General features: G+C 36.1%; 1 protein-coding gene across 13 annotated transcripts in view; it reads right to left on the bottom strand.

Annotated features, from left to right (window-relative positions):
* The window catches only part of PARD3 (par-3 family cell polarity regulator), a 553,895-nt gene that overhangs the window by 227,513 nt on the left and 306,538 nt on the right, over positions 1–19,844 (bottom strand). For 8 of the 13 annotated variants that reach the window (XM_065921047.1, XM_065921054.1, XM_065921051.1 and 5 more), the window contains 5 exons: positions 13,327–13,452; positions 11,937–12,316; positions 7,990–8,129; positions 5,090–5,218; positions 2,757–2,795 (listed from right to left, as the gene is read on the bottom strand). In XM_065921047.1, coding sequence (XP_065777119.1) covers positions 2,757–2,795; positions 5,090–5,218; positions 7,990–8,129; positions 11,937–12,316; positions 13,327–13,452 — 814 coding nt within the window. The remainder of the gene's footprint in view (positions 1–2,756; positions 2,796–5,089; positions 5,219–7,989; positions 8,130–11,936; positions 12,317–13,326; positions 13,453–19,844) is intronic. The other 5 variants (XM_065921050.1, XM_065921055.1, XM_065921057.1 and 2 more) reach the window with 1 other exon arrangement.

The raw sequence follows: 19,844 nt of genomic DNA, 5'->3' as shown, positions 1-19,844 counted from the left end.
TTAGAAGATGTACAAGAAACCCAAGTCTCAGGTATTTAAAAGGTCGATCAGCCATTGGCACAGCTTGGCTCATCTACCTAAATGACCTTTTTTTACAATTTCTAAGACTTAATCAGTTCTGGGAGTCATTGTGATCAACTAATTGGGCTTTAGGGCGTTCCATTCTCAAGGTGCTTACAATCACCTCAAAGTTTAACAAATATAATGTCAGAGAACTTCACTATGTGAATGAATTTAAGACTTGCCACCAAAAGGTAGAGAGAGACCCTGAAAGCCAATTTTTAAACTGAAATTTTAACATAAAACCTTTAACAGCCCAAAATGGTTTTGCCTGTCAAAAGTAGAAAGAGAGACCCAGGTGTGAGACGACCAAACAAAGAACAATAAACCGAAAAGAAAACATTTAGACCAAAAAGAGAAAAACAAATTTACCTTTTTTTACCTAGCTTGGAAAACCCTTCTCAGAAACAATCTCCATTTGCAATCTCAAGTCAGATTCATATACACACATACCATCTCTTGTTCAGGTGCCTGAATTGGCATTTGCTCTGGCATGCTATCATGACCACAAAAGAGTTGGGGTGAGGCACAGAATAGAGGGCACCTGGACATTCTCCATGGAATACCACCTTTAAAGTCAAAGCTGCTTCTTCGCAGTGGTGATCAAAAACTTCAGAGCTAATCCTCAATTTCCTCACCAGGACTGATTACATGTTTCAAAAGAACATGCTTATCTTTACTGCTTATGGCATCATTCTCCATCTCAGATCATCTTAGGCATTAACAGATATAGTTTATTTGTGATGCCATTCACTTTTCCAAGAAAGTTCTATGACATTAAGATTCCAAACACCAAACAGTGGTTCTTCACCTAAGGAACACACTGCAAAATACTTCCCACGTTTAATATCTATCTTGCAACTCTTTCATGGTGCAGTTACTGCTATACAAGTTTTTTAATACCTATAAACAAACACATCAATCTGCTCTTTTAGGACATTTTGACTTTGTCATGCCAGGACAACCATTCACTAGCCAAATTTAACACAGAAATTTTTCACATATTTCCTCAATTCTTTTTGGTATGTTTTTAGATTTAATTTCATAATCAATTGAGATTTATTTTTTTATGGTGAATAAAAAGGAATCTAAATTTTTTAAGTCAATGGCCAATTGTTCCAAATACTAAATAAACCACTCTACCACTATTTTGAAATGCCTCCTTTAACAAACATGCGCACACATGTAAACACTGGGACCGCTTCCATCATCAATGTGTTTAAATTATCTACTTGTCTGTTCCTACAACAACATCATGCTATTTCAAGTGCTTAGCTTTATAGTACATTTTGCTAGCATTGTTGTTTGTTAAAATAGGAAATAAAAAAGACATTCTTAAGCCCTACTTGATTCTTCAGAATTAATGTGTCTGATTTTCCCTCAAACTACCCCAGCCACAACCACACACACACACACACATACATACACCACTGTGATTTTGATTAACTATCACAGACCTATTGATTTAATGGATAAAAAATGGAGCCTATGAATTTCCTACAACCTATACTTATAAACATGTGATATTCTCCAGGTTGTTTCCTGACTTTTCTCTAAGGTCTGATAATTCATACATTTTTTTGTAATGATGGAATATTTGAAAATGATATTTTGCTTGTTTATTAGGTTCAAAGCTGTCTGGCTATGAATATGTCAATGAAAATTAAATTATGTTATACTATATTTTAATAGCGTTAATATGTCATTCAGATTCATCATATTCTTATATTATTTGTCTAACATGCCAAATTTGGAAAAATACATACTAGCATTACCCACTGTAGATATGGTTTTGCAAATTTCCATTTTCTTCACAAGGGTTTGAGAATGACATGTTTTTGTGCTGTGATGTTTAATGTATAAAATATCCTGTCTGTTAGATTTTCTACTGAATGATATCATGTGTCAACATAAAATACCCTCTTTTTTTCCCCATGTAGTGCATCCACATACACAAAAAGATAAGCTTAGAAACTAATATGGCAATTCGTTCTCTTTCATTATGTTAGTATTGCCTACTTATTCTTTTATTTTCAGCCTGTATTAAGATTTGTCTTCTAAACACCTATTTTTGCATTTTAATCAAAGCTGTGAAAACTTACTTCTGTTAGGGGAATTTTTAGTCCCATATAAACTGTCACAATAACTGATAATAAATTTTAAAAATTATTGAATATGTTATTATGACAATATGTTTAGTCTAACTGCTGACATATTTTAGTTTTCCTATTTATGACACATTTTTATGCCTTATAGGCCTCCCTATTTTTTTTACTTGGGCTTTCTTTTCTCTTTTTTTCATCTTTGTAGCCACTTATAATATAGCACTTCACAACTCATAAAATACTTTCCATATACAGATGCATGTGTCATATATATATATGTGTGTGGGTGTGTGTATATGAAATTATAAGACTCACCAATTTTAGTCCCTCTTATTACACAGGTGAATAAGAGAGTCTTTAATGTCTGTTTTTTAGCCCTGTCTGATCAAAAATAATCATGAAATAGTCTTCATTTGGGGTAGTAGCAATAAGTCACTTAAGGCAAGACCAGTTTAGGATTTAATAAATTTATGTAGGATCTATTATGAGCCAGGAAAAGAGAGGACAAGTAACTTCATAATTAATTAGTAAGAAGTTAGTTCAATTTATCTTTCCAACATCTCTGCATCCTGCAAAAGACAAAGCTCTTACCGTTTCTTTTGGAATCTGCATCTGGCTTGGCTCTGCATTCTAGAAGAATTGAAGAAAAACATAAATACAGACTGACCAAAGCCACCTTCAACACACAGGGAGACAAAGCTTTACTTTCAAGGAAAAATTGTTTTTTCTTAAAATCAACAAAATATATAGAGGGTGATCAGTTATGGTTGATCTATTACTCTGCCTTGCAAAGTTTCATTGATATGGTTATGTTATCTTGTGTGTGTGTGTGCAAGCTGCAGGGAGTGGTTCTTTAAAAATTTTTCTCTAGATGTAAATTTTTAGTTGCTCATTTGGAGTACATCATGAATTTATTACTGGGAGGAAAACAAATCCCACAAAACTGCTTCTCTATTCCTGGCACTGTTTCTAATTTTGTTTTCTAATTTTCCTAACTAAGTCTAAATTATAAAGTATATTGTAATTTGATAGCTAGGCCAAATAATAACAGTCTGAACCACAGTCTGAACCGCAAGCATTATACTTTATAATATTACACAGGTTATAAATGTGATATGGTTTTCATGTACTATAGAGTTGCTTCAATTAATATAGTTATATGGTTGACTTACTAAAAAGGTACCTATTGATAAATTTTGCTTTAGACATAGAATTTAAATATAAACACCCCAAAGAAAGGAAAAGTGTTCTGTTAACTGGATTGAAAGATCATTTTAAACACCACCCCCCGCCTTTAAGTTTTCAGAATTTTCTTTTTTAAATCTTGTATAGCAGCTGCAATGTGAATAATAAACTGACGGCCTACTGGCTCACTCCTTAATGAAAAGCTCACAAGCAATAAATTAAATAACCAAGAAAAAAAAAAAAGAAGGCAGCAGAAGGGGAAAACAGAAGCCTGGAAGATCAAACTTGGGCCAGGAGAACCTGATTAACCTTAAGCTGGTCTATGCTGGCAGGAACTCAGGAAAGGCGGTAAGAGCAGCAGTTAAGTTTTGGCAACCTAATAATGCCAACTATCACCCAGGCTCAGATACACTGAGGAAGGACTAAAGCTTCATTGCATAGAAAGTTCAGTCTTTTTTTTTTTTTAAGTGCTCATTTACAATTTAATAGAGACAACTCCAGATTTAGGATCAGGTGGCATTTTAAGCACAAAATTGGATAACAGTGGGGGGAAACGGAAAACTGAATTTAAATTGAGAAATAATGCATTAAACATTTTTAAACAGAAATAAAGAAGTTTTTGTCATTTCTTAAAATCTATTTAAAACACAAGTGTTCAGTTTTTAGCCCTATCACAATCTGAAATTTCCATGAAATCACAGTAAATTGTCAATGTGTGTTTCACCAAGGGATGAGAGATTCCCATGACTAAAATTTATTTGTTTTATAATTAAGGAGAATTTTTACTAACCATGACACATCTATATTTGAAGGATTAGCCTAAGAGAATTAGGGTAATCAGAAGAATTTTGAAACTGCATCCCTAAAACCTACCCACTCTAGTATATATAGATTAATTATTGTTTAGATAAAGTTAAAAGCTATCTGAAAGACAGGCCAAATGTCCTAAAATGACCCGACAGGAATATCTTTTGAAATATATCAAATACCACTTGTTTTTGAAGTAAATTGATTTTCCTACTACATCAAAACAAAAAAATTAAGGTGATTACTTATATTACCAAGAACCATGTCAATTTAATATACATATTTCACTCACACCAATACTACATAAATACCAGTATCTAATATTTAGATACATTGACATATGTATAAAAAGTGAAATAAATAGTTTGCAAACAAATCCCTTTTCATTTATGTCATTCCAAATAACGTCTATATTAGGAATTAATGGCCCCAGGGCTTCTTGCATCTTAGGTCTTTTTACTTTCAGTAAGACTATTTAATTAAGGCCCTCTTTTTCATACAACAGTAAGCAAGCATCTTTATTTGGCTTAGCTACATGTACCATGAAAACTTGAAATATGAAAATTTGTCATATGTAGTGGAGAATATGGCAAGCTTTCAACAACAGCCTTTGAAGTGACAGTTATGGAATAATCGACATCTCTGTATTCAATCAGTCCATCTAAAAGTGTTCAGTAATAAACATTTGCTGTCCTAGAAAATATTCCTGCAATTTGATTTTCAAATATTCCTGCATGCAACATTGTGGATATTTATTTCCAAAACGGAGGAAATGTGAGGAAAGAAAGCTTATATTATGTTAAAGCTGAAAGATATACAAAATATAGAAATGGCTTGGAAAATGTTTTAATAAACATTGGCTAGCAGGTAGCTAGCCCAGATCACTGACTCATGTGTGTCAGAAACTATTCATCTGCTCTGAAGTTACACACCAGTTCCCTTGGGTGGAAGGCATCTTCTTGGCGAAAGACCAGAAGGCTCACAGTCCCTTCCATCTTGGTGCTTCTCAACAAGGAAACAACTTCCTCCTGGGATTTGCCTGCTAGATCGACTCCATTAACCTAAAACAAACAAAAAGTTTTCAGCGACAATACCATGCAAACAGATTAACAGGAGATGAGACACATTCTAGAACTGATCATGTCTGCCATGGAACAAGACTCATTGCATGGTATATTCTACCTTGATCTGGTAACCACCAGGCTGCTGGGGCTAATAATGAAAGGCATAGCAGTTATCTTGATGCAAGGCAGGAAACAGTCAATCTTTCAGATCTCATCAATAAATCAAAAGCATAGCCACCAGCACATTAACAAGTAACCAGAGATACAAATATATCTACAATGCCACACTGGCACAAAACTTCCTATTTTTGAACTGAGATTCCATGATGCCCTTGTTCATCACAGATTTTCTTATATCAAAATTTAAAAGTGCCACCCTTACAGGGGTAGTAAAACACACTAAAAATATTTTGGTAAAAGCATCTTAGTTTTCATTGAAATATTACTGAAAATTATGACAATAACTTTTTATCACTAAATAGCAAACACAGAAGGAGAATCTCTATAAAATAATTTTTTTGGAGGGCAAGCAGTATTTCATCTCAAGATTTTTCAATGTTTTAAGAGAATTCTACCAGGAAAAAAAAAGACAGAGATAGACTTTAAACAACCACATCCTGGGGAATCTCATCATTGTTGTAGAAAGTATAAAAACATTATCAGCAACATGACATAGCTAACAGAAACGAGAATGGAAATTTCTTTTAAAAAGTATCCTATAATACTCTCTTCAGACAGAAATAACATTGAGTTAAGGCAATTAAGTGTATCACTTAAATAGTAACATCAAAACTTTCCTGTAGTTAAAATATGTTTTGGAACCTTTTGGTAGTAACAGGTTTAAAGAAAGCAAAAATTTTCTAGATCATTTTAAAAAATTAATCACATGATACTTGTTTTATACAGGCTTGAAAATATCCAGATACTCAGAAAACTTTTTGCCCACGGAACTGCTGATATTCTGTAGATATAACTACGGATACTAGGTAAGTTAAAATAAGCGTGACAGCTAGAGAAAAGAAAGCGTAATTCTGAAGAGGTACAGGTCTCAGGCCCTTCCATTTCTCAAAAGGTAGAGCAAAAGCCTCTGTAATGTGTCACAAGTAAAGCGATTACATGATGAAAGGGAGATACAAAAATAAAGTGATTACCTTCGGCAAGGAAGAAGGCGGGGGGCCATGCAGGGAGAGGCAGGGAAGAGGGAGACAGGGACACCGACTGTTTTCTTTTATTTAGGGGCAAAAAACAACCAGGCTCATGTCCCAGATGAGACACTTCCTAAATGAAACAAGCTACAACTACAAATGGAGACTAATACCCACCCTCACTCGTAGCCTGAGGACAAGAGCCTCTTTCAGGAAACAATACCAGAAACACAATTTTTACTCAAACCTTTCTTTTCATTGGGCTTCTATCTGTATCCCTTTAAAATGTAGTGTCATGCTAACAGACAAAGAGGAAAGAGGAAGATCGAAGGAATCTAGGCCTAAAATGTATATGCGAGAAAAAATCTGGAAGCTATTCCTTGGTTTCATACTTTTCAAAAAATCTTTAGGAGGAGAGCTAGAGCTGGAGAGATTCAAGTTACATATGAGACTACAAGTTAAGAAAAAAGGATAACATCATAAATGTTTACCTTAATATTAGTATATTTTTAAAGTACAGTTGATTTATAGCATTGTATTAATTTCTGATGTACAGCAAAGTGAGTTAGTTATACACATATATATATTCTTTTTTAAAATAACCTTTTCCAACTCCATGGTCCCATGCAGAAGGCACAGGTTCAATCCCTGGTTGGGGAACTAAGATCCACATGTGCACAGTGCAGCCAAGAAAAGAAAGTACCCTTTTCCAAAGAAGGCATACATGGATATGTACAGTTGCTTCACTTTGCTATACCATGGATATTAACATAACACTGTAAAGCAACTATACGCCAATGAAAATTTTTTTAAATAATAAAATAAATACTCTTTTCCATTATAGTTTATCATGAGATATTGAATATAGTTCTCTGTGTTGTACACTAGGACCTTGTTGTTTACCCCTTCCATATATTTAACATTAGTATTTGAATGCACTTACCACTAAAAATACAGACTGTTTCCTAAGGAAAACACTAAGAAAAACCGCTAATAAGGTACCCTCTTTCTCAATCATTTTCGCCTTAATTTCTACATGCACAAAACTCATGCAAACAGAAATTAACCATCCTATGTATGTCAAAGATAGCCCCAAAGACCAATGAACCGAAACCCACGAGGTACAGAAAGGAAACTTTGAAAAACTATCTTTTTTCTTCCCCCTGACATTTGATTTTTATGTCTCAATTCATTCTCAACGCTGACATTTCCAAATTTCCTTGTTCTTCTCATCAAGACACACTGTTTTCATTTACTTCATTTGTCTCTGCTCTGATTCCAGAGGAGATAACATTTCTATACTGCCAGACATAAATTTAAAGTCATCCAGAAATATAACCTAACAGACACTGTACTTACATAATGACAAATGTTATGTTATCTCATAAACCAAATGTCCAAGTAACTAAAAATTTATGAGTGAACTCAATGAAAGACATTTCTCATCAAATAACAAGGAGAAATGTAAAACTGAAGCGGAAATACTTTGTTTTAGGATGCATACTACTTCTAAAATATATAATTTAATTTCAAATTTTATGAAAATGTTAGGAAAACCTTGACCCTTAAAAAAAGAGAGCTTTTCAAGAATTATGGAACTTGGGATGCAGAGAAGCCACTCACCTCTATGAGTCTATCACCAGCCTTCAGCCGGCCATCTTGGATGGCAGCACCCCTTGGGAGGATGTTTTTCACATAAATTGGTGCTGAGCCACCTATTGTTACATCCCTGGAAGTGATGCTGAATCCCAAACCTTCTGTACCTGAATGTATAACAGGCAAAAGAAAAAAAAAAAAAAAAAAGTGAGATTTCACAGATAAATATGCATAAAGGTTTTGCTATTATTCTCTACTTCATCTTGACATTTTGTAATTTTCACACAGGCATCCATTTCTTTTAATACTTTAAAATTTTTAATAGATTTTCAAAATATACTAAATTGTGGCAGGTTTAAATGGTACATATATGAAGATTCATTAGTCTAAGAAGAAATGGGAACATATTCAGACAGGTGAAAATAATATACAAATATGCCTGCTGAATGTTTTTAAATCATTGATTATGGAAATAAACAATTTCTACACACACACACACAAAACAAACCCTTCTGTTAAAATTCATAGTATCTCAAATATCAAGGGTTATTGTGCAATAATGGTATTCAGATTTGAAGAGTAGGCAGTAAAGAAAAGGGAGAGAACAAGTCCAGGGAGACGGAAAAGAAACAGTGAAATGTTTCTAGATATGGATAACAGGACCTCCCCAAACTGACAGGATAAACCATATTATCTTTGCCTCATTCTTTGCTAATTCACCTAAATCTTACCATGTATATTTCTTTAAAACAAAAAAAGCAAATTGCCCATCTGAGATCATAGTTACCAAGTCTGAGGATCACCATCTAATGCTTAAAGATACTGAAACCAATGAGACAATTACCCATCACTGTGCTGGTTTGTATAATTTCAATTCCAGGCTCTTTGGCAGCTTTCTCAACAGGCACCCTTATAAGTTCAATACAGTGAAAAGTTCAATGCAATAAATTCAATATCAATGAAACCAACAATGCAGCGAGTCAGAATAACTCAGGATAAAGTGTGAAGATAATGACAAATTTCTATTGATTCACAGAATTTTTATCTCTTCCAATGAGGATTAATTTCTACCAGAGTTTCTTAAAGAGTTACTTTTTAATTCCAGTTAAAATGACATGAGGACAAATACTTGTTCATAAAGGAAAAATAAAGATATTTGTAAAGGGGTGAAAAATCTTTATAGAAGAATTCATTAATTGGATGTAGCACTCAGTAAAAAATGGTAAGTAAGGGTTTGAATCTCTAGATAAACAAACATCCATGGGAAAATAAATATGAATTAAAATGTGGGTTAAAGAAGAAACAAAGTAGAAATGAAAAAAAACATGGTAAAAACATGGTACAAAACAAAACCTACTGTAAATATTCTCAAATTCAAACAAAACATTCATTTATTTCAAGTCTGAAATCACTTTAATGTGCCTGGGCTGTTAATTTCTTAAGTCTTCTGTGAAGAGTTGAATGGCATATTGTCTATATGAAATTTTCCTAATTATTCTGCTGGGACTTTTCCATATGTCTCTGTGCTTTCATGAAACTCTAATGACTTGCAATAACATTTATTAAGAAAGAATTCTAAATGATTCTCCTTCTGTAATATTAATTTCTATGAACTACAAAGACTGATTGTTATATGAACCTCAATACTATTAAAATATCAGCAATAACCCCTAAATCTGTAAGCCAAAAGTTCAGACAATGACCTTTCAAAGAAAGATAAATAGATATCAATTTTCATTTAGCAAAGCCAACAAAACATTTTGCACTGACTGAAATAGATCACTGACCTTCTCCTCTGACTTTATTAAAAAGCTAATTTCTACAAAAGAGCAGGGTACTTGAGAATGCCAAAATGACAATAAATATTAAGAAATCATAATTATGGAAGGAAGTACATAGGAGCTATTCTCTTTTGACATGTTATATGACATAGTTCCAAAATTATGCCAAAGAATCATTATAATGATTGACCTCAGTTTATAAAGAGCCTCTGTCATTCAAATTGTATCAATTAACTCTGAATTGAATTTAAAGTTTAACACTGACAAACACTATGTTTTTGATGTACTTCCTTAAAAATGTTAAGTGCAATAATAATAATTAGAAAAAAATAGTATCTATTAACTAGAATGAAAGCTTGTTCAACTTCAATCATTAAAGCATCTATATTTAGTACTAATCAAAGACAATGAGCATTCTTTGCCAATGCTGTTTAGAGTGAACATCCTTTTTTTTTTTTACAAAATATTTGTAAGTACTGGCAGAATGCACAGGTAGTTTCTGCCTTTTGCCATACATTCTCATATTTAATAAACTAAAATCAAGCCAGATCTATGATGCTCCATATCAATTATATAACTCAAGGTCAGAAAAATGTTTAAAAGAAAACCATTATTTCTATTTTATGTTGATCGAGCATAATCTTTCTAAATTAGCTTCTGTAACATAGGCAATTAGCTTCTGTAATACATATAATCAGATATTTTTAAATATTATCAAAATAAACTGTTCATTTCTGTATTCAAAAGAGTGATTCTTTTAATGGAAAATAAAATTCACTTCATTTAAAAAGTTCATACTAGATCATAAGGTGGTAATATAATAATTGTATGGGAAACTGTAATTAAACAATGAATATGCCTATATCAGAGTAAAAAGGTAGAGATACTTAAGAACTAACATCTCTATGACAATTGAAAATATTCTTCCTCTGTTGAGAGACCCCAAGCAGAATTTTATGTTGTATACAACTCTATTTGTGTTCCTTGATATGCTTTTGCTTAAAAACCAAGTCCTGTCATTTACCTGATATTCCTGTATTAACAGGAGGAGAAGAGTTTAAGCTGATATGATTCTGTATTTGTAAGGGGCTTCAAAAGTGGAGTGAGGCTGTCAAGTCCTGATCAGGTCAACCAAGTATTTGGAGGTTAAGAAAGCCAGTCACCAGAAAGAAGGCTTTTGTGGTTCACATAAAGTCCAATGAAAGAGTATGATTTAGGAAGGAAATAGGAATCTCAGAGTTTACAGCATCGGAAACCCTACACCAGATGAAAAGAAGAATGGTCTCAGTGTCAGGATAGGGAAAAGGTTCTAGTAAGAATCTGCCACCAATGGCCACGTGACTTACAGCAATCACTCAACCTCTCTTGGGTTCCTTTCCAACTAACCGTGGGAGATGGTTGACCTCATAAAAGGAGAAACATTCTTTATAATGACACCATTTTGAGGGACATGATTTAAAAACACATAAAAATGCTCAGCTAGAAGGGATGATTAATGGCAGCGTCTAGAGGGGACAGTGACAGGGAGTCAGAAAAGAGCCTAGCAGTTTGCTTGCTCTGAGTCATGGGGAAGGTCAGAGCATACACACACGTCCCCCAGCACACAGGGATTCCTCATCTGCAGGTGGAGATCCTTACAAAACACAATGATGTAAGGCATGGGTGAGGTATTAGCCAGGGCCACTCCGATTCTCCTTGGCGCATTAAGAAAGGGAAGCAACAGGATATTCCAGAAGAGCAGGAGACAAGGGACCAGGGGCCTCGCTTCTCAGCATCCCACCAGAAATCACCCATAGCTTCAAAGGAATCAATCCCTTCCCATCACTAAAAGAGACCCAAAGTGGAGGAAGGGCCTCTGGTTCTCTTGGACATCAAATGGGGCACTCAAAACAGTCAAAGCCTCCCTGTTGCTTTGGGCTTGATGGTAACATCCTGAATCCCATTTCCTTCACTGTCAACAACTGTACTGCAGTCATAACCACTACCCCTTTCCTAGAAACATCTGGTTTAGAGCCTTATCCTCTGAACTTGTACGTGTAAATTTTTATACAGCAAAGGGAATCTGAAAAGCATGAAAAAACACAACTTGAAATACTTTCTTTAAAAGTCATGTCAGCTGTAATAATGAGATAAGACTTAAGGTGCTTGGGGTTAGTTGACGGAAAGCTGACTTGACGGGAAGATCAGTTGTACCTTTCTTGAGCTGGATGTTAAGCTTCTTGCCTATTTTTTTGGTGTTGTAACCACTGCTGGGACTGAACACATGGTGTGCTGCCAGGGCGGGAGCGGCAGGCGGCTTTCCCGAGGGCTGCGTGCTCTGAGGTAGGAGTCGGGGGTGAGGGTCCGCGTGCTCAGGTGGGGGGTTCAGCCGGGACGCCCTGGGCAGAGCCTGCGGCCCCGCGCTGGTCACACCCCTGTGATCCACATGCTGGCTGTCCGGGCTGAAGCGGCTCGAGTAGTAATTGTTCCTCTCGCTTTGGGACAGTTGTTCATACTGCTCCTTATTGGCTGCAGGAACCACATGGAACCAAATGATGGATGTCCGCATGGCTTGGCGAAACATGTGTTGTGCTCTGGTTTTGAGGAAGAATGGAAAGTTAGGAAAAAAAGACTGGCGGACTCGAAGGTATTATGAACTTAATTAAGTATACGCATTAAGCAACAAGAATGGACACACTTTGTTGAAACTAAAAACAAGCCCAATATAAATTTTAATTCTCAAATTAAAAATGACAAAACTATCTACAACTACAGTTGAAATGCTGGGTCCTGCACTGTCAATCATTCGGTTATACTGTAGCTTTAAGCATAAGAGGTATTATCATTTCAATATTAAGAGAAATTAAATATAACCTCTCTACAACATTATCCAATAGGACTTTTGAAAATCATTATTAAGTATTTCCTTGCAAGGAGACCAATCGAGTTTTTAAGGAAACATACTTAAAAATACACTTAGAAAACTATATAAAGTGACTATCCATTATTTATCAGAAAAATTAATCCAAGTCTCTAGATGCAAAAAACCCCTCAAAAATGCCAACGCAGCTTCAGTGACCCAAGAGTAGTTGGTTGCAGTGCAACTCCCAGACCAGTATAAGAAGCTCCTCCGTTTCATCTGGATCCCGAGTCAGGTCTTAAACCAGGTACTCATGATTCCTGTTCATTCTTGCCTTATTTGATAGGAATTAGAGAATTTGTAGCTTTTTAATTGAGTAAGGGCTTGAATCAAGATAAGGAAAATCTGCCTGCTTGTCATGTTATGTGTGACAAAGTTGGCAGTGTGAGCTAAAAGTATAATAAAAACTAGCAACCTGGTGAATTTTCTAGAAGGTGAGGAAGTTGCCAAATTGTAAAGCCTAAACTGGGCCCATAACATCTGAAGGAGTGCCGTTAGACTATAGTCTAATGGTAGCGATTACCTGGAGTTTGATGAAATTTTTAAAAGCTAGAGAATGGCAGAAAATTCCCCTCTCCAGCATGAAGGCACAGAGCACAGACACACGGTCCGAGGCACTCCCATCACCTGCACTCTGCCATGCCTGACGCAGAAAAGAGCAGCAATGAGGCAGCCCACACTTACTGTTCAAATCTTCTATTTCGAAGGTCGCCATCATTAATCCTGACAATGCAATCATTCTCATGAAAAAGGTTTTCTTGTTCAGCTTTACCACCTTTCTCCAATCGTTTTACTAATAACCCCAGGGTTCTGGAACATTAAGAATGCAAATCGTTACACATGTAATATTGCTACTGTGCACAATACCCTACTGCTTTAATGTTGGTATTATATTTACAAAGGCTGCCTAATAAAGGGGTGTATTAAATCGCTATCCAGACATTTTAGAATAACACCAACACAAAAATCATGATGGTATAAATGGTGCATAAAAAGGGATCTTTTCAATAAATATGAGCAATTGTTTCTGGAGTGTCAGAGTCATGCTTCTGAAATACAGTGTACACTTCTCTCTATGCTTACAAATGCTCCCAACAGAGCCGGCCTAGCAACTCGGTGGCTGAGGCAGCGGGCAGAGTGAATAAGCATGGATTAGTGAGCGGTCTGGCAGTCTTCTCTTTCAAGCCAGCTGGTACAGTCCTGATGGCAACCCCATCTTTCCATGAAAGGAAAGGTAAGGAGGAGATGCTCACCCGGGTGCATTGCACATTTGAGAAGGAGAATTGGGAAGATTTCAAAAATAGAAGAGTTTCCATTCCTGGCATCTGAATTTGATATTGCCTCATGTTCTGAAATTCAAAACTTGTTAGGTCTCCCAGAAGTACGTAATTTGTTGCCATTATTCCCTTTGGAAGAAAATAGGAAGCCAGGGACAAGTTCCAATCTTGGCAGTCACCATTCAGCTCTCAGTGTTAAGTCAAACTTCAAGTAGAAAGAAAAGCCTGAGTGAACTTTTAGAGACCAAGATGGAGGGGGGAAAAAGATTATTGCAAATGTACTTGGTCTGGAGCACCAACTCCTTGACTGACAGGATGGACATTCTATATACCCCATAGAAATAGCAAACACTATATATGATCACAGCTTCATAAGTAACAGGAATTCTCACCTAATCCTGATGCTCTGATTTACTGTGAAGATTAGCATCTATTCTGTATCATGATCATGTCAAAATTTTTATGAATTTATTTTCAGCTTGTCCCAAACTTAGATTTTCTTTCATAATCCTAATATTTAGAGAGACACAAAATGCCCACATGGAGACTAGCATTAAGAATCCTGTATAAATTAAAGTTGAAGACACCAAATTTCCAATCACCTATCTGTATTTTCCAACAGAGTACAATCTGAAGTATGTACTGTCCAATAGAAAGATGCTCCAGTAGATAGCATCCTTCTTTTAAATCTTTGAGGTAACTGTTGCTGCTGATCTCATTGCCCTGTCACTGTCACTTATACACACATCTTATCTCTATTGTTGCCCTGTCAGCTCCTGGAAAGTGGGGAACATGGGCCTGAGCTTGTAGTAAGGTCTTGACAAATGAAAACTGAATGAATGGGTGCTTAGGTTTATCTGAGGCAAACAAGTCTCCTAACAAGGTTTTGCAAAATAGAGTAAGTGAAATAAAATGCAGAATCAGATCCTCATTTTCATGATGGTATCATTTATACCAAATACAGGACTGAGCTGAAATTCACTGAGATGAAGGCCCTTTTGTTTTTTGGTTATTATTCTACAGTTTAACCCTGTTTCTTTGATGAATATTTACTGAGTCACTATTAATGTCATTCTAAACTTTATTATTAAATATAGTGAAGAGGCACAGTGTTTTACTATGGTTAAGTATACCTACTGCAAGAATAAGAGGAGATGACATTTAAATTGGCTTTGGGTCATGTTAATAATTGGGGATTAACATCTACTAGTGTAAGAGTCTAAGAAGCTTGGTGACTAGTGAAAAATATGACGTGGGTCACTGTTAGTTACTTGCCATCATATATTGGAACTAAATCAACATAAAAATCCTCTAAGCTCAAAGGTAAGAAAAAGTAGACTGAGCCAGCAGCATGAGACCAGAGCCGTCAGAATCCCTGCTTGGCAGGAAGTGAGAACTTACTGTGCATCACCAAAGTGCATGGTAAATGTAAAGTGACTCCTAAAATGTAAGCAAGCCCACAGTCCACCTTCCTAAGCTTCCCTATGATTTGTCTGTGTCTATGGGCTTTCCACGTGGCTCAGTGGTAAAGAATCCACCTGGCAATGCAGGAAACACAGGTTTGATCCCTTAGTTGGGAAGACCCCCTGGAGAAGGAAATGGCAACCCACTCCAGTATTCTTGCCTGGGTATCCCATGGACAGAGAAGACTGGTGAGATACAGTCCAGGAGGCCGCAGAGTTGGATGGGAAAGAGTGACGGAGCGCACACAGACGCATGGGTAACTGAACAAAGTGTTCTATCCAGAGGCATCACATCATTAAGATATGCCCATGTCTCTGTTGAATGGGACAAAATAAGAAGAAAAATCAAACTGGATCACAGTTACTGGTAATAGTGGAACCAGGAGAAGATGTGGGGCCACTTTGCCATCCAAGCATCAACATGAGAGCACAGCAGAAAAAAAGATGACTCAGCCACCCACAGGCAATCCTAACAGAACCATGACTTGGTATCACTTCTGGTGCTAAAAGCTGCCTCAAAGGACCAACAACAGTTCTTTCAAGTTCATGTGTTCAGCCCCTGAGTAAAAGTATGCCCTACCAAGAGTCACTCCAGTTAATTAATTTTTAATCAGTGAGATCATGAGCAATTTCTTAATACAGTTACAAGATTGCTGTGATCTCAAGTGTCTAAAAATTATTACGTTTTTATATATTCTGAAATATTTTATACTCTGAAATAGAATATTTTTAGGGAAATAGAGAAAGTCAGACCAAGTTTAATGGAAATTACTTAGCAGGTAGCTAGTATCAGTCATTTGTTTAAATTTATAAATTTATCTCCAATAAAACCTTTCAGTATCTATAACAGTTTAAATAATCTAACTTGGAAATCCGTAATTTAATTCTACAAGTGGCATTAATATTCTTCAGATGAATAGGTCCATGGATTTATATTCATCTAGATAATCATTTTTCTTTTCTTAAATCTACTTTTCCCCCCATGGGAATCATTCCAGGATAATAATATACAGTAAAAAGGCCTGACATGCTTCATTCATAGAATGGATTGTCTTTCTATACAAGCCCTCTTATACAACCAAATGCATGAGTAATCCTCACATACAGTAAAAATGCTACAAATCAAAAACAAGTATGCTATCATATTTACATGAAATATTGTCAAAGTTTATTAAAGGAGGTTTTAGAATCCAACATTATTAAAGTAGTTGCAGAAACCTCAGAATCCTTTTCTCAGCACTAGAGACTAGAGAGTTGATGGGGTGGTTGAGGGTGGTGGGTAGAGGAGCAGAAAGGGAAAAATTTCACCCTGAGTGACAACAGCAAGAGATCAGGGAAGCAACAGAACAGACTGAATTAAGGAGACGTTAGTAGCCTGCTGATTTCTAAGTACTTGACCACGCTATTAGAATCATTCTCTTCAAAAGAATGGATTAATTGAAAAGGAAAATGGTACAATCTGCAAAATTATCCCATTTGCTTCACTAGGTGAAAATGATTACAAAAGGAATGGGAATGAACGATCAAAAAAACTTCACAGGAAAATTGAACCGATAACATAACAGCCAAAATGAGAATGAAGAGGACCCTCTGAAGGGAAATCAATGGGAAGTAATAACAGAGATTTTCATCTTCCTGGAACGTTGTGTCTGCCAGCAGAGATGTCTCCACCACACCCCCCCCCCCCCCCCGCCCATGAAAAGGCAGCTCAGATAGTATTTATAATTAGAAACAAATTTTAGGAGTCTGTTTTGCAAATTCAACCAGCAGCTAGAATTCCCTCTAAAGGAATAAAGAAGTGAGTGCCGATGCTGTTGTGATTCCCTTAACACTCTTATTAGAGAGAATAATTAAAGGTCGTGAAGGTCAGAGCGTTTTGGCATGACTCTATGCCAGGGTAGAGAGTAGTTTTCCTTCTTGGCAGTCAGTACCGGAATTCCTCATTAGGGGCAACCACTTTTCATCGGAAGGAACCAGTTTGCAAAAGACAGAAGATCGAGGAGAGGGAGAAGAAGCGTGGGGAGGGCAGCGGGGAGGGGAGGTCGCCTGGGGAGAGGACCAGGGGCAGAGCACCAGCCTGACTGTGCAGGAGGACGAGCAGGTCACTATTAACAGAGCAGGGAGGTCAGCTCCGGGAATCCACAGCATCAGGGCTCGGGGTTACATGGGGCAGCACCTCTTCACCTCCTGCATGAATCTAATGTGAACCTGACTTGGCAAGATGCTTTCTGGGCAAGTGGATTTCTTCTGGTAAATTGAAAACACCCCCAAAACTACCTCTCTTCCCTGGTTCCTCTATCTTTTCAAAAATTTCGTGGAAAACACACTATGTCTGCTATGTACAAATCCCACTTCTGAATGAATTTCCTACATTTAAAAAAAATGTAAATATACACATATTTCTTTGAAGTCCTTCACCATGGCTTTTGTACAATGTGTCTTACCCCCTAAAGGGGGCAAAGAAGGAGAATACAGCCCCAGAGAGCCAGCCTTGGAAAGGCAGCATCTCTGTACATGATTTTGGATGCTTAATTAGAAATTTAACTGCTTAGATTATATTAAGGATTGCACCACTACATTTTTACAAGGTTCATTAGCCTAATTATACACTTAATTAAAACAAACTCAGTCACACATGTTAACATTTTCAATCCTAAGTATAAATTACAGCCAATGATAAAACTGAAAATAAGTAACAAATGTTTTATTGACATCTAAATTGGCTGAGCAAGCCTGAGTTTTGCTTTGATAACGTAAACTCCCACAACTGCCACCCAGCTGTATGGAAATGATCATAATTCATCTTAATAAAAGCTGACACAGCGTAAACACCACAACTACAGCAAAAGCGGAGAAGGCATGAGCAGAACGAGCTCCCAACAGCAGGACCCTCTCTCCTCACTGAGCCAGGGACAGTGGGCTGGAAATGACCTACATTCAATCCCTCAGAACCACAGTCAGAACTCCAAGTTAATAGAAAACATCTTGATTTTTTTTTTTTTAATCTTTAGTGGAGGAGATAAAGTGGACCAAAACATGGTAAAGTGAAAATAGAGAATTCCTTAAAATTAGGGCAGAAATGATAGTCATCATATTACTACATTTAAAGAAGCAAGTTTTATCTAAACGTAAAATACAACTTTTCTCTCTAAAACAAATGCATTTAATATGTCCCCTTGATTTGAACAAAATGAATCTGCAGCTGAGAATGAACAACTAAAATCTTCCAGACAACAGGATACAGATACAGTAAATAAATTGTGGTTTGGGGGAAATGAATTGAAATAGAGGACTCAAAGTGCAGGAGGACATTTATTCCTTTAAAAGTGAATATTCAACTTAAAAACTCTAAAGTGAACAGAAATATACAAGCCTCAAATAAAGCTATTCTTAACACCTGAGCTGTTTCCATGAAATTCAAATTGGCTGTAATTTTTCATTAACAAATACACCCAACTACCTAAATAAGTTTGTACTGAAATTCCCAAATTTATGATGTAACAGTAAATTTTCATCTCACATTCATGATAGATCATTTTGAGATCATATTCCACTATTATACAGTCTCATTAGCACTTGCGTAGACAACCAGAACACCCAGCATTTGGAGATAATCTTAAAGTGCATCACAGGTAGATAAGTAGAAGGTGAAATGTCAACACCATTCTTATTATATTAGCTGCCACTGCCAAATACCTCACTAAAGGAATTTTACACGCACTTTGTAAGCTCCTGTATTTTCTTATTTAAACCATACAAGGTCACAGGAGTGTACCAGCCTTCAGATGTGAAGACTGAGGCTAAGTGAAGGAAACCTGCTCAGGCTACACTTACTTGAAGGACAGAGCCAGGAACTGTCCCAAGTATCTTTGGTCTCAAAAAAAGTGCCATCAAGATGCATCTCTTAGCCTGGAGTGTTCCTAACAAGCCCTTGGCCAATAACACGAAGACTCAGCATGTGGTTAAGGTCATCACTGACTGCCACAAAAAGGGAACACAGCACAGGTAACTGGGGATTCTGGAAAGAAGATGAGTTTTCTGTTTTTGATGTCTTATACAGCAAAAAGTAATATAATAAAGGTTCAGTGACCTAAGAGTTAAAACTAACACTATTTATAACTCATGTAAGTATTAAAGGAGTCAAGTTCATAGAATTTCACTGAATTATTAAGTAGATGAGTATTTTTCTTAAGACCTTCCAAATATGTCTACTAACTACTCTTTTATACAGAATAGTTAAAACTTAATAAACACTTGAGTTTTATTTGAGACAAAAATTATTCAATTATGTCCATTACAGAAAAGAGGGAAGCAGGCTGCACGTTATTAAGAATAATATGCTTTAAAAAATAAAAAATAAAATTTAATTTAAAAAAGAATAATATGCTTTAGCCATATGTGTTTCCATAGGGGAGAAGATTAAGAATGTCTTCTATAAGTTAGACTGGGACCGAATAGAAGA

Source organism: Muntiacus reevesi, chromosome 2, assembly GCF_963930625.1.
Source record: "Muntiacus reevesi chromosome 2, mMunRee1.1, whole genome shotgun sequence".
NCBI classification, from domain to species: Eukaryota; Metazoa; Chordata; class Mammalia; order Artiodactyla; family Cervidae; genus Muntiacus; species Muntiacus reevesi.
The sequence above is the reverse complement of the archived record's forward strand: the minus strand, read 5'-3'. Positions and strand labels throughout refer to the sequence as shown.